General features: G+C 41.2%; 1 protein-coding gene across 1 annotated transcript in view; it reads left to right on the top strand.

The window, feature by feature from the left end:
• DDX42 (DEAD-box helicase 42) overlaps nt 1-15,192 on the top strand; it is a gene marked incomplete in the record, with an annotated part of 49,453 nt that overhangs the window by 559 nt on the left and 33,702 nt on the right. The window contains 2 exon segments of the mRNA XM_014587187.2: nt 11,879-12,115; nt 15,143-15,192. Of these exon segments, the coding sequence (XP_014442673.1) occupies nt 11,895-12,115; nt 15,143-15,192 (271 nt within the window).

The following is a 15,192-nucleotide window of genomic DNA, read 5'->3' as shown; positions in this document are numbered from 1 at the left end:
TGTGCGAGGAGGGTCGGGACTCCGGGCCGCTAGGCTTTGAGGGCACTGGAGGCAACTGTGGGGCCTAGCGAGGGCCGAGGAACCGCGGCCTCGCTTAACAAAGAGTCGGTGGAGCCTGGGGGCACTGGCTGCCCAGGGGTGGAGGGCGGAGAGTGCGGCCTGAGGCCTCTGGGGAGCCCTCTGAGTCGTGTCGTGCTCCCAGGCTCCCGCTTCTCTCGCAACTCTTAACCGAGGCCCAGTTAGTGGCTTTCGGGAGTCGGATCCCGCCCGGGTAAGGAAGGGATTTACAGGGTGCGCGACTCTGAGACAGGAATAGCCTCGGGGAGGATTCTGACCAAAGTAGGCAGTTGTTGGGAGATGCGAGCCCCCCACATCGGGGGTTCTGTAGGCAAAGGTGCCAAATCTAAAGACTGTAAAAGACGTGGTGATCTTCGTGCGGTCTTAGGGCGATCAGTGTCACTAATAGTCACAAAAACTTTTTTGCGTCCTGCTTGAGAACCTATCTGTGAGTGAATGATTTATGTGGAGTTGCAAGCATATGCACCAAAAATACAAGAAGGAATTGTACTAATTGAGAATTTGGGGGGAATTTTGGTCTCCTTAGCACGGTACCGAGCATTACCCGTTTTACCCGCGATCTTTTAGACTGTCATCCAATTTCCTGTAGCTTTCCAGGTGCGTGTGTGTATTATTATTATTATTTGGAGAGGTTTTTGCTATTGGGCGCGTGCACTCGCCAGAAAGACAGAGAGAGACAGAGAGACAGAAAGCGAGAAATCACCCCCCAGAAGGGGTGGCCATGCCGCAATCCCTTCTCCATTCTCCTCTCGGAATCTTGGGCACACATGCACACGCGCCCAGCGTGAGGTTTAAGCCTCCAGGAAGCGAACCGCAGTCAACTACATGGGAGTCCAGCAACATAGCCATTACGCTAACTGCTGGTCCCCGTGTGTGTATTATTTTTTGTAAATTATGTTTCTTTGTCTGTTTCTATATACACAACAAGGGGCTCCTAAACGGAAGGAATTGTCTTAAACTTTTCACAGCCAACCCAAGTTCTGGCACGCAGATAAGAGAGAAGCAGTAAGTGTTTTGAACAAAAATGAATTTTTAGACTTTCAGCGGTGGGAAGAAATTTTTTCTGTACCTAGAAGGGGCATTGTGTAGCCTAATTGGTCATTCATTCAAGTAATATTTGTATTAGTGCCTACCATGTGTGTCTGTTAGGTACCAGTGTTCTAGGTCTTAGGGATAGGTCTGTGCCCCACCCCCCTCGCTGTCATGAAACTTAACTTTCCAGAGATGGGGAGGGGAAGAGAGACCAATATATACTGTGTTAGAAAATGACCTTATCAAAACAAGTAAAGCTGGAAAGGGAATGGGGAGATGTCACAGTGTCCCAGTTTGCAGTGGAGCGGCCAGGGAAGTTCTTACAGACAAGCCAGTATTTAAGCAGACTAGGAGGAGGTAAGGGAGTGAATCTTGTGTCTGGGGAACATTCCAAGCAAGGGGACAACAAGCATAAAAGGCCTTGAAGAGGACAAAGCTGACCTGTTAGAGGAACAGTGTGAAGATCAATGTGCTTGGAGCACTGAGCAGAGGAGGGAGCACTAAGAGATAAAGTCTGGGAAGAAGAAAAGGAACGGGGTGGGCAGAACAACCAGAGCCTTTTAAGGATGTTAAGAGAATTTCACCTTTAGTTTACCTGAGATAGAACTCATTTGAGGGTTCTGAGCAGAGGAGTGGTAAGATTTGCTTTGTATTTTAATAATTGAACTTAATTTATGGAGGAGTACTGTTCTTTAATTTGTGTTTTATCACGTTGATAGTCATATAATCAGCTCTTAGTTTCTTTAAGCTAGTAAAAGAAAAGGAATACTTCTAAAATAACTATTGCTGGCAACCCAGCAATTACTTAGATTAGAATATGATGAAATTCTTGAATATTACATAGCTTCTTATTAAACAATTGACAGGTATGTCGTGTGTGAGATGTCAAGGCAGATTATTAGCTAATCATTGTCCTGAGAACTTTCTTGCCTTTCCAAAAACACAAGTGATGGAGTAACATGGTTTGTATAATCAATTGTTTTTAGTCTGTTGTTTATTTTTCCTTTATCCCTTTTACTGGAGTAGGAGAATAGAGGGAGAGAAACAGTTTTTTTTTTTTCTTTTAATTTTTAAGAATTTTTTTATTTAACTTTATTCATTTATATTTGACCAAAGAGGGATAGAGAAAGTGAGAAGCAAGCCGCCAGGTCTGGGGCTTGAACCATGGTTGATCATATGGGAGTCCAGCACCCTTGACCAACATGCCACCTGCCGGCCCTGAGAAACAGTTATCTTTTGACAGGGTCTCTCCATAGCACAGTCTGCCTGTCTGAGCTACCAATTAGTCAGGATTGCAGGTACATGCAGCTTTGCCCAGTGTGTTCAGGTGGACTCAGGAACTGAACGCAGGCTTCTGATACAGCTTTTAGTCTCCCAAGTGGTGGCTCTGCACGATCCAGTCGGGACCTAGTCCACTATTTTTTTTTTTTTTTTAGAGTTTTTTTTCTATAGGGCACATTGCCCTCGCCAGAAAGGCTGAGAGAGACAGAAAGCGAGAAATCACCCCCCAAGGGGGATGACCTTGCCGCAATCTCTTCTCCATTCTCCTCTTGGGATCTTGGGCATGCAGGCACACGTGCCCAGCATGGTTTAAGCCACTGGGTCCAGGACTCGAACTGCGGTCGACTACATGGGAGTCCAGTGACATAGCCATTACACTAACTGCTGGTCCCTAGTCCACTATTTTTATAGTCATTTAGATCATACCTTCCTTTTTGCTGTTGCCCAAAATACAAGCACTAGCCAAATTGTTATCCCTGTGTTCTGTGCATATTCTTACGTCCTAGCCTTTGCTATTTCTCTTTCCTCCCTGGTGTCCTTTTCCTTTTCACATGTTCCCAACTTGTATCTTTCTGTGCCTAACTTGGGTTCTAGCGTTCTTGTAAAGCTTTCCTTCTCTTGTTATCTTTGACACGTTTGGTGCCATGTGGCACTTAGGTATGAAATCTAGGAGTTAAAAGAGATGACACTTTGAGTATCCATTATCAGAAATGCTTGGGACCAGAAGTATTTTGGATTTTGGAATATTCGTATATATGTAATGGGACATCTTGGAGATGGGATCCAAATCTAAACATGAAATTCATTTGTTTCATCTATTTTACACATACAATCTGAGGGTAATTTTATGCGGTGTTTTTTTATTGTGGGTTTTGTTTTTATTTTTAACAGAAGGCAGATGTGCTTACCTGAGAGAGACAGAAAAAGAGCGAGAAAGTTTCCCTCTAGTGGGGCATGGTCATGCTGTCATCCCCTCTTTGTCATTTCTCCTTTTGGGATTCGAGCACACACACGTGTGCATGGAAAGATCCTGCTCACTTATATTTCAAGCCACTGAGGCTGAAATTTGAACTGTGGTCTGGCATCCCAACTGTGGGATCTGGTTCCCTTAATAGAGTGGCCCTGGCCCAGTAAGACCCAATAGTGTCTTATTGGTGCTAATGAAGTTTCAGATTTTTGAACATTTCAGATTTTAGATTTAGGGATGTTCAATCTGTGTTCTGAATTTATTGGAGAAATCGGTTATTGGAGAAATAATGATAAACATAATGGCAACTAACATTGAACCCTTACTAGGTACCAGGCTTTGTTAAGTGTATTTGTGTATATTAATTCAGTTTTTCCCACCAACTCTTGAGGTAGATGATATTCTCGCATTTTGCAGATGAGGAAACTGAGTCCCAGAGAGGTCAAATGACTTCTCTGAGGTTCATACCACGTTAGGTACAGAGCTAGAGACTGAACATTGTCACCAATGCTAGTTTATTATTGTTATGATTTTCTTCTAATAACAACATTTTAGTGCCTAGACCTTCCTAGGTAAACCTTTGTGCCATCTCGGATTTTTCTCCTCAGCCACATAGAAGATCTACTTGAGTCTTCTGTATAATGAATGAACATGAATATTGAGCAGCTCCTCAATATTATACTAGAAGAGGTAATAAATAAATAAGTCTGTTTTTCAGCCATACAACCTATAGTATGGAATTGAAATAAAACAAGAACACAAATAGTTAAAATTAAATGTGTTTTTTAAGGCCAGAAAGGAAGTTTGATGCAGAAGATACCACTTCTGGGGAAATCATATCCTTGTCATTGTTCTAGGAGTTAGTGATTGAGGTGGAGTTTGAAGGCTAGGACTTTGGTAGGTAGAAACAGTAAGAGATTTGGTGAGGAGGAAGTCTTTTGGGTTGTCAGGAAAGTCATGACACATTTTTGCATAGAAAAATACATCATGACTTTCCCAAAGACCTAGTGAATAGAGGGAAGAATATTCAGGAAAGTGCTGGTTTTCTTGGAAGACTAAGTGAGGGTGGGGAAATCCTGAGGATTCTGAATGGTAAAGTCGCTTGTTGCCACAATGAAGGGTCTGGTTTCAGTTTGGTTGAATAATTGTGGAGAGCTACCGAATTGAAGGGAATGATAGAATCAGAAATTCGAGTTGGGGCAAGTTGGGACAGGGTCTGAGAGAACCTGGAAGGAGGAGATTTTCACTAAGCATCTAAATGCTCACCTCTTACCAGTGATTTTTTTTTTTGGGGGGGGGGAGCCTAATCTCACGCTATTGATAGGCCATGCTACTTTGCCAAAGGAAATAGAAATTCATTTTCTGTTTTCACTTTTGTCTGCCCTGCTGTTACTTCTTCAGTTTATGTACTTTACTACAGGGTTACATCTCAAAGATACAGAATATTTGCTGGTTATAAATGGGACTTCAAGACAGACATCATCATGAGATTTTCAATAAAACTGGCATTCTTAGAACAGTAGAGTTGGGGGAAGGAGTTAACTGTCAAGTGTGTGCTGTCCTTCACCTGCGAGAGGTCTTGCCTGACTTCTGTCTGCAATAACTTACTTCTTAACCTGCTTGTTTTCAAAGCACTTTTACTACTTGAAATTATGACATTGGATTTTTCTCTGAGCTGGAGCTGTCTGATTCCTTTATTGTATTTTCAGTGCCTAGAATAGTGCCTGGCACAAAATAGACACTCAGTATATTTTGATTTAGTGATGACTAGTATTGGTATGGAAGCTGGATAACAGTCAGACTTGTTAGGAAATGACTGCAGTAGTGGAGGTAGAGATGGAAAGAAGCTATGTGTGCATGAGAGGTGTCCCTTATATTACTGGACACAAAGTGGTTAGTGATTATTAGTATAAAACAATGGATAGTGTTTTCTAAGGCCCAGCTTCGATCCTTCTCTTTAAGGCAAGTGCCATTAAAACATGTTCATGGTTCCATAAAACAGCTCATTCTTTTTAAACTAGGTGTTTATTTCTAAAAAGTCTTTTGTTTTGCCCTAGGACATATGCACTGGCCAGATAGGGACAGTGAGGAAGATATAGAGACCATGAGAAATCACCCTCTGGGGGATGGCCATGCCATAATCATTTCTTCATTCTCCTCTGGGAGTTTTGAGCACACACGCACATGTGGAGGCGATTTTTTTTTCTTTTCTTTTTTTTAAAGACTCAGTTTTATTAATTTTTTTTGCACAGCAAAGTGGGGGGGGGGGGATGTGAGAAAGCAAAGTGCCTGGCCTGGGACTTGAACCACAGTCTACCATGTGGGAGTTGAGTGCCTTAATCACCACGCCTCCTGCTGACCCCATCAGAGGTGATTTTCAAGCCTCTGGGTCTGGAACTAAAACCACACAGTTGACCATGTGGGATCCAGCCACCTTAACTACCACCCCACCAGCTAACCCAGGAATCTTTTTTTTTTTTAAGGAAAAAAAAATGTAGCCAAATTTTCACAAGTATGTTTACATTTCAGATTAGGGACTGAGGGCTAGACAGTATTATTTTACTCCCTCCTAAATAGAATAAAATAACAATCTAGAAATGTATGTGGAAATAGAATTCTGTAACTTTCATAGTTTTGCTTTTTTTTTTTTTTTTTTTAAGAGAGATTTTTGTTATAGGGCACATGTGCTTGCCGGAGAGACAGAGAGACGAAAGGTGAGAAATCATCCCCCAGGGAAAATAGCCACGCTGCAGTCCCTTCTTCATTCTTCTCCTGAGATCCTGGGCATGTATATGTGCCCAATATGAGTTTTAAGCCACTGGGTCTGGGACTCGAGTCACAGTCGACCACGTGGAAGTCCAGTGACACAACCATTATGCCATCTGCTGGCCTCTTGCTTTTGTCTTTTTAAATTGTAGAATACACATGAGAATAGTAACCAGTTTTAGATGTACAGTTCAGCAGTGTTAGGTACATTCACATTGTTTTGCTGCCATCACCATCATGTAGCCACAGAACTCTTCATCTTGGAATTTCTGTACCTGTTAACCAGTAACACACCATTTTCCCCACCCTACCTGGTAACCGCCATTCTACTTTCTGTCCTGAGTTTGACTACTCTAGATACTTTAAGTGGAATTTTTGTCTTTTTGTGACTGGTTTGTTTCTCTTAGTCTAATGTTCTCAAGGGTCATTCCTGTTGCACATATGAGAATTTCGTTGTATGCGTATGCCCTTTTTTTTTGGGGGGGGGGGAGATTTTCCTTGTAGGGCGTGGGCGCTCACCAGACAGACAGAGAGAGACAAAGAGACAGCGAGAAATCACCCCCCAGGGGGGATGGGCACGCACGCACACGCGCCCGGCGTGAGTTTTAAGCCACCGGGTCCGGGACGTGAACCGCGGTCAACTACGGGGGAGTCCAGCGACATAGCCATTACGCTAACTGCTGGTTCCCGCATATGCCCTTTTGTTATCTGTCATTGGACACTTGGGTCACTTCCATTCTTTAGCTATTGTGAGTAATGCTGCTATGAACATGGTTGTGCAAATACTTGTTCAGGTCCCTGTTTTTCTTTCTTTTACCCAGAAGGGGAATTACTGGATCATATGGAAATTCTATGTTGAAAAACCACCATATTGTTTTTCACAGTAACTGGACCATTTTACATTCCACCAGCGATAAATGAGGGTTCCTGATCTTTGTCAATTCTGTTTTCTGTTTGCTTATTTGTTTTTTTAATACTAGTCATCCTAATGAATGCAAGGTGATATTTCATTGTGTCTTTATGTGTGTGTGTGTGTTTTGCCAGAAGGTGTGTGCACTGGGGGGGAGGGAGGAGAGAAGGTGAAAGCATGCATGCAGTGGGTTGTGGTCATACCATAGTCCCTTCTTGTTTCTCCATCCTGTGGAGATTTTGACATGTCTGCACACATACCCAGTATGGTTTTTGTTTGTTTGTTTTTTAGAATTATATTATTTAACTTTATTTTATTTATTTATTTAAATTTGACCAGAGAGAGACGGAGAGAGAGAAAGAAAGAGAAAACAAGCGCCGCCAGGTCTGGGACTCCAACCATGGTCGGCCATGTCGGAGTTTGGTGCCCTTAACCACCACACCACCTGCTCAGTGTGTTTTTAGCTGGGATTTGAGCCACAGGATCCCACTCCCTTAACTACTAGACCACAGGGCTGACCCAATGTGGGTTTTTTTTTTTTGAGTCTGTTTCTTCAGAGAGAGAGAGAAACACTCTTCCATCAGGGTCTTCACACTGTGATCCACCCCTAGCCAACCAGGATGGTAGGCATTGGCAGAGGCCCACGGGCCAGCATATACAGGGAGACCTCTGGGAAACCTGTGAACTTGGGACCTTCCCATATAGTTACAACCGCACATTGCATTTCTGCTGCGCCTTCTCAGCTGGACTCTCACTGTGGCTTGGATTTGCATTTCCCTAACTAGTAGTGATGTTGAGCATCTTATGTGTTTATTGGCCATTTTTTAATTGGGCTGTTTGTTTCGGGGGGTTTTGCTGCTGTTTTTGTTTGTTGTTTTTAATGAAATTTGTGAAGTTTACCTGGGTGGAGGGTGAATGTGATGAATGTATGTTCTGAAGCTAGTGACTGTTTTCACTTTTTCTGTCTTCCATTGGAGAAGTGTTTATGGAGGCAGAGGTGAGGTTTTAGAGCTATATAATAGAGTCTGCCTGCTTGGTGGAAAGGATGAGGTACCAGGCATAGTGTAAGAACTCAAGGGAAGGCAAAGTGCTCAAGTATTTATGTGCGTGCATTAGGACCAAGTAATGGCTTTAAACAGATCCACAAGTAGCAGGATTATAGTTGATTTTTAAATATCTATACTGTATTTTGATAACTTCATGATTAGTAGATATCTCTTACTTATTAAACTGCTCATGATTTTTCTGCCTTGGCTTTCCAAGTTGCTGGGATTATAGATGTGCTTTTTCCTTCTCCTTTATCTGTCTCTCTCTGTCTCTCCAGTGAGTGCATGTACCTTCTGGCAATTAAGGTTTTTACCAGATGCTAAAAATGTCTTTTAAATATTCTTACTAAAATGTTGATTCTCCAAATGAAAGAATCCCCTTGTGAGTTTCCTAAAAGAGCAGGAGATGGTTTTTAACTAAGTTCAAGTAAACTAGTACTTATTAAGTACTTAATTTAGCCATTCTCATAGTTAAGCAAGTTCCAAAATTAGTAAACAGTCCCTTTATGGAACTAAGTAGGATCTAAGGATGGAGATTGACATAGTGTACATAACTCAAACTTAATTCTGAGGAGACCCAACTAAATGCTGTATAACAGCAGTTCAGACAATATGCAAGGCATAGGGAACCAGCAGTTAGCGTAATGGCTATGTCGCTGGACTCCCACGTAGTCGACCGCGGTTCGTGTCCCGGACCCGGTAGCTTAAAACTCACGCCGGGCGCGTGTGCGTGCGTGCCCAAGATCCCGAGAGGAGAATGGAGGAGAAGGGATTGCGGTGTGACCATCCCCCCTGGGGGGTGATTTCTCGCTTTCTGTCTCTATGTCTCTCTCTGTCTGGCGAGCGCACGCGCCCTACAGTGAAAATCTCTCTCAAAAAAAAAAAAATGCAAGGCGTAGAGCAGAGAGGGACATAGAAGCAGAAAAGCACATATCTTGTTGTTCCTGATTTCAACAATGTTACCATAAAAATCCATTTTTAGAATTCTTTTAGTCGATCGTGCAAGCTGGGTGCATGTGCGTGCGTGCCCAGGATCCCGGGAGGAGAAGGGATTGCGGAGTGGCCATCCCCCCCGGGGGGTAATTTCTTGCTTTCTGTCTCTCTCTTTCTGGAGAGCGCACGCGCCCTATAGCAAAAACCTCAAAAGTAAAAAAAAAAAAAAAGAGAGAGAGACCATTGTAAACATTTAAATTTTTTCTGATTGATAGTAAGCACCAACACAAAGAAAATAAAAAATCAAGTAACTGCTATTAACATTTTGATAAATAGCCTTTCAACTATCTCTGTATTTGTAATAACATGTTTTTATATATAAGTTGAATCATACCACCCACCTTTTTTATGCCCTTATTTTACTTAGTGTTTTAATAAGCACTTTTCCATAAATGTAAGCAGTAATTTAAAATTTTAAAGCGAGAAGTGCATATTCATTCCCTTGACTAAACAATTGCGTGTAAAGAATTGATCCTAAGGAAATAATTGAGTATGCCTTAAAGATACAGCTATAATCATGTTCTACAAGATTATAAGACCATACTAAATAAATATATTTGTTAACATTGTAAAATGTTTTAGGGACCAGCAATTAGCATAATGGCTAAGTCGCTGGACTCCCATGTAGTCAACCGCGGTTCGAGAACTGGACCCGGTGACTTAAACTCACACCAGGCATGTGTGTGTGAGTGCATACCCAAGATCCCGAAAGGAGAATGGAGGAGAAGGTATTGCGGCGTGGCCTTCCCCCCCTGGGGGGTGATTTCTCGCTTTCTGTTTCTCTCTCTCTGTCTATCTGGCGAGCACACACGCCCTATAGAAAAAAAAAACTCTTTAAAAAAGTTTAAAAAAAAACATTGAAGATGTTTTACAGGTTGAGTGTGCTTTATCTGAAATGCTTGAGACCAAAAGTGTTTTTGGATTTTGTGGGTTTTTTCAGATTCTCAAATACATTATTTCTCAGTTTTGCATAATGAGATGTCTTGGGGCTGGAACCCAAGTCCAAACACAAAATTAATTTATATTTCTTACATGTCTTATACCCATACCTGAAGATAATTTTACACAATATATATTTTTTCTTTTTTATAGAGATTTTTGCTGTAGGGCACATGCACTTCCTGGAAAGACAGTGAGACAGAAAGCAAGAAATCATCCCCTGGGATGGTCACACCGAAATCTTCTCTCCTCCATTCTCCTCTCAAGATCATGCATACACACATGCCCGGCATGAGTTTTTTTGAAGCTGCCAGGTCCAGGACTTGAACCACAGTCAACTACGTGGGAGTCCAGCAATCTAACCTTTACGCCATGTCTGCTGGTCCCAGTTTTACACAATATTTTTGTTTTGCAGTGTTATGGCTAGGACTCTTTACAGGAGGTCAGGTGCGGAACCATTTGTGGTATGTTGGCATGTGAAATTTCATTTTCTTTCTTTCTTTCCTGATTTGTTAGAGGACTTGTGCTCACTGAAGAGACAGAAAGAGGAGGAGGGAGTGAGAAAGCACCCTCTAGGGGAGAGGGCCAAACCTCAATCCCTTCTTCTCATTCTTCTCTTGGGATTTTGAGCACACTCACACATATGCCTAGAGTATTTCTCAACCATATGAATCTGAGACTCAAACCACTCAGTTGACCATGTGATTTCCAGATGCCTTAACCACCACACTACTGTCTGTCCCTCAATTTTCATTTTAGAGATATTTAATCTATTGCCATGATGGGTTTTTTTTTTATCTTTTTTCTGTGTTTTTCTATGCAAAAATGTGTCATGACTTTTCTGACCACCCAGTATATCATTAGGTGAAGATTCCAGTAGCAAAATGATACATAAAATATTATTTTAATTTTATAATTAAATTTTGTGTATACATTAAAACAGAGCAAGAGATACAACAAAAATACATATGTGGGAGAAGAAATTTTAGATAGTTTTAAATGTTACTCCTTTTTGCAGAGTTTTCTACTTGTCTATAAAATTTGTATCACTAAGAGTTGTTTGTTTGTTTTTTTTAGCCAAAACTAGTAAGATAACAAGATATTGTTTATAAACTGATATTATCGCAACTTAATTTTTGGTAATACTTAATCACAGGCTAACTGAATAGTTTAGGCAACTTGTCAGTGAATTGTAATTTCTTCCGATATCATTGAATCATGTTTCTTCCTGAATGGTGTTCTTTGGTACTTGCTCAGTAAATTCATGGTTCATAAGTAATCTTCCGAGATAAATACATAGATACTGTTTACAAATAACTCATGTATTTTAAAATGTTGATTCTCCCAGATGTCATTGCCAGAGGGTAATCTTCAGTTTGAGGGTAGTCTTATTGATAACACCTCAGTCTTTGTTGTAGCAAGCATTATATTGAAATTGTGGTTTTTGTTTTTGTTTTCTTCTCCTGGTAGACTGTAACTTCTTTAAGGATAAAGTGTAAGAAATCAAGTCTTTTCCTCTTGATATTTTCGGTTGCCAAAGACAATGCCTCGCACATACTAGATTTCCCACAATATTTCTTGTCTCTGAGTATTTTTGGCAACTTAAGGTGATGTTAATGAATAGTCAAATCCTTTTGAAGGGGATGGTATTATATATTGCATTCCTGTTTAGACCAAGATCTCAATAAAAAGAATGCTTTTCACTGTTTTAGGAAATGTAGTCATATGGTTGAAGTTACTATCTGAAAAACCATGTTATAGTTTTAATTGGTAGGCAGTAGTTTGGAGGTTGGCAGAGACATACAGGCAGTGGGGCTGTTTACTTTATAAAGCTAAATTTATATTCATGTGTATTGTTCCTAATAGACCCGTTATTGGCACCATGAATTGGAATAAAGGTGGCCCAGGCACCAAGCGGGGATTTGGCTTTGGAGGTTTTGCCATCAGTGCTGGAAAGAAGGAGGAACCCAAACTTCCACAACAGTCCCACAGTGCCTTTGGGGCAACCAGCTCTTCTTCTGGGTTCGGAAAGTCAGCTCCACCACAGCTCCCTTCTTTCTACAAAATTGGATCAAAACGGGCCAACTTTGATGAAGAAAATGCGTAAGTAGTGATTCCTGGTAATTGTTGAGATTGGGCTTTGAGATACTCATTCCATTTCCAGAAACCGAGGCACAGAAACTGTTTCTCAATTACTGATAACTTCTTAAATTGATTATCTCACTGAATTGCATAATCCCCAATAAATTGTCAAGTGTACTTGTCTGTCATACCCTGTGTACTCATTCAGCAAATCGGGTTTCTTCCTAAGTAGTGTTCTAGTGGGCAGTTGCTCAATAAATGCATGGTTATGGGCTTTGAGGCCACTGAAACGTAAATATGGCCAAAGAGTTTAATACTTCATGTCATTTTGATCTTTACTTCAGTTTTTTATTAATACTATGTAAATTGTTCTGTAAATACATAATTTGCCTAATAGTCTGTCCTTAAAATGATTACAGAGAGTGGTAGAAAAATTTGCTCAAGATCTTCTCAATAATTCTCAGGAAACATATGCCAAGTAATTTTGTTGTTGTTGTTAGGGTTTTGCCATAGGGCATGTGTGCCCGCTGGAGAGAGACAGAGAAGGAAAATGAGAAATCACTTCTCACAGAGGATGACAGCACCACAGTCCCCTTCTCTATTCTCTTTGGATTTTGGACACCCATGCACATGTACTTGGTGTGATTTTCAAATGCTGAGTTGGGGACTTAAACCATGGTTAGCCATGTGAGAATCCAGCACGTGACCTACCATGCCACCTGCTGGCTTCCCAAATTATCTTTTTTTTTTTAAGAGGTTTTTGCTATAGGGCGCATGCGCTCGCCAGACAGAGAGAGACAGAGAGACAGAAAGCAAGAAATCACCCCCCAGGGGGGATGGCCACACCACAATCCCTTCTCCTCCATTCTCCTCTCGGGATCTTGGGCACGCACGCACATGCACCCAACATAAGTTTAAGCCACTGGGTCCGGGACGCAAACTGCGGTCGACTACGTGGGAGTCCAGCGACATAGCCATTACGCTAACTGCTGGTCCCCCAAATTATCATTTTTAACTCATTTGTCTAATAAAGTGGTAGTTATAAAAAGTTGGAGAGCCAGCGAGGTGGTGTAGTAGTTAAGGTGGCTGGATCCCACTTGGCCAATTGCACAGCTCAAGTCCCATACTCAGCACTTGAAAATCACACCATGTGCATGTGCATGCGTGCTTAGAGTACCAAGAGGAGAATGGAAGAGAAGGTATTGTGGTGTGGCCATCCAACCTTGGGGGATGGTGGTGATTTCTCACTTTCACTCTCTCTCTGCCTGCTGAGCACGTGTACCTTATAGCAAAAGAAAAAGAAGTTGAAGATTTAAGCTATAATTTCTGAAGATAATTTCTTTGGTGAATCGTTTTGCTATTATTTCCAACCTGGTTGTGACAGTGTTTGAATTTTTTTTTTTTTTTTTTCTAGAGGTTTTTGCTGTAAGTCGCCTATGCTCACTAGCCAGACAGAGAGAGACAGAAAGTGAGAAATCACCCCCGGAGGGATGGCCACGCCACAATCCCTTCTCCTCTATTCTCCTCTCGGGATCTTGGGCACACTCGCACACGCCCCCAGCGTGAGTTTTAAGCCACTGGGTCCGGAACGCAAACCACGGTCAACTACATGGGAGTCCAGTAACATAGCCATTATGCTAACTGCTGATCCCTGAATTTTTTATTTGTTTTAATTTAAAAAGTCACAAGATTGGAGTTCTAAATTTTTTTGAAGTACACGGCATCATCTAAGAGAGCATTAACCAGTTCAGGAACTTTTTTTTATTAAGTAAAATCTACTATATAAATCAGTATGTATTACCATCAACATATGTGTATGTGTGTGTGTACCTTATGCCATATATGTTAATATGATTGCTATTACATATGGTAACATAGTGTGGTATTGGTGAATATATGCTGCTATTACTACATATAGCATAACAGTTAACTATATGAGTATGCCTTGGTGTACACATACACACACACACAGAACTAGTAGTGTGAGTGTCGATGTGTATGCATGAAACATAATGAAACTTTAAAGGAATTCCTTGAAGACTTGAAATGCTGTAAATATTTTAAGCTGCAATTAAATTATTTAAACTAATATGTGGTTGTACTACTATTTTAATTACGAGGTAAGGTCTGAATAGTGTTTTTGTTCTAGTTCATAAAGAGCTATATTGACTTGTCTCTAAAGAAAAAGTGATAGTTTCTCTAGGCTTTGGAATTATCCTTTCTAAATATTTAAGTAGTATGGTAAATGATTTTGGATTCAAGTTTAGAAGTTTTCTGTTGGTCCTCAGAAAATAACCCAGAACTTCTGAAGAAAGTCCTTAGCTTTATAAAAATATCTGTTAAGGGAACCAGCAGTTAGCATAATGGCTATGTCGCTGGACTCCCACGTAGTCGACCGCGGTCCCGGACCCAGTGGCTTAAAACTCACGCCGGGCGCGTGTGCGTGCATGCCCAAGATCCCGGGAGGAGAATGGAGGAGAAGGGATTGCAGCGTGACCATCCCCCCTGGGGGGTGATTTCTCGCTTTCTGTCTCTCTGTCTCTCTCTGTCTGTCTGGCGACCGCACGCGCTCTATAGTGGAAAAAAAAAAAAAAACCTCTCAAAAAAAAAAATGGTAAAAAATATCTGTTAAAACAAAGTTTTTAAGGATTGTAACAAACTAAATATTTGATGTTTCGTACAAAAATGCCATGTGTTCCCATAGCACAGACTCTACTGAAAGAGTCACTGATCCCAAACTAAACATTCGCTTTATCAGTTTCCATTTTAATTTTCAGATTTTCTTCTTTTTCTTTTTTTAGATTTTTGCTATAGGAGGCACATGCACTCCGTGGACAGACAGAGACAGAAAGCGAGAATTCATCCCCCAAGGGGGATGGCCATGCTGTAATCCCTTCTCCTCCATTCTCCTCTTGGGATTTTGGGCATGTACGCACATGTGCCCGGTGTGAGTTTTAAGCTACGAGGTCCAGGATTCAAATTACGGTCAACTACGAGGAACTCCAGTGTCATAACTGTTAATGCCATCTGCTGGTTCCTAATTTTCAGATATTTTGAAGATGAGGAAGAAGACTCTAGCAATGTTGATTTACCTTTTT

This window comes from Tupaia chinensis, unplaced genomic scaffold (genome assembly GCF_000334495.1).
Source record: "Tupaia chinensis unplaced genomic scaffold, TupChi_1.0 Scaffold000187_1, whole genome shotgun sequence".
Classification (NCBI taxonomy): Eukaryota; Metazoa; Chordata; class Mammalia; order Scandentia; family Tupaiidae; genus Tupaia; species Tupaia belangeri.
The sequence above is the reverse complement of the archived record's forward strand: the minus strand, read 5'-3'. Positions and strand labels throughout refer to the sequence as shown.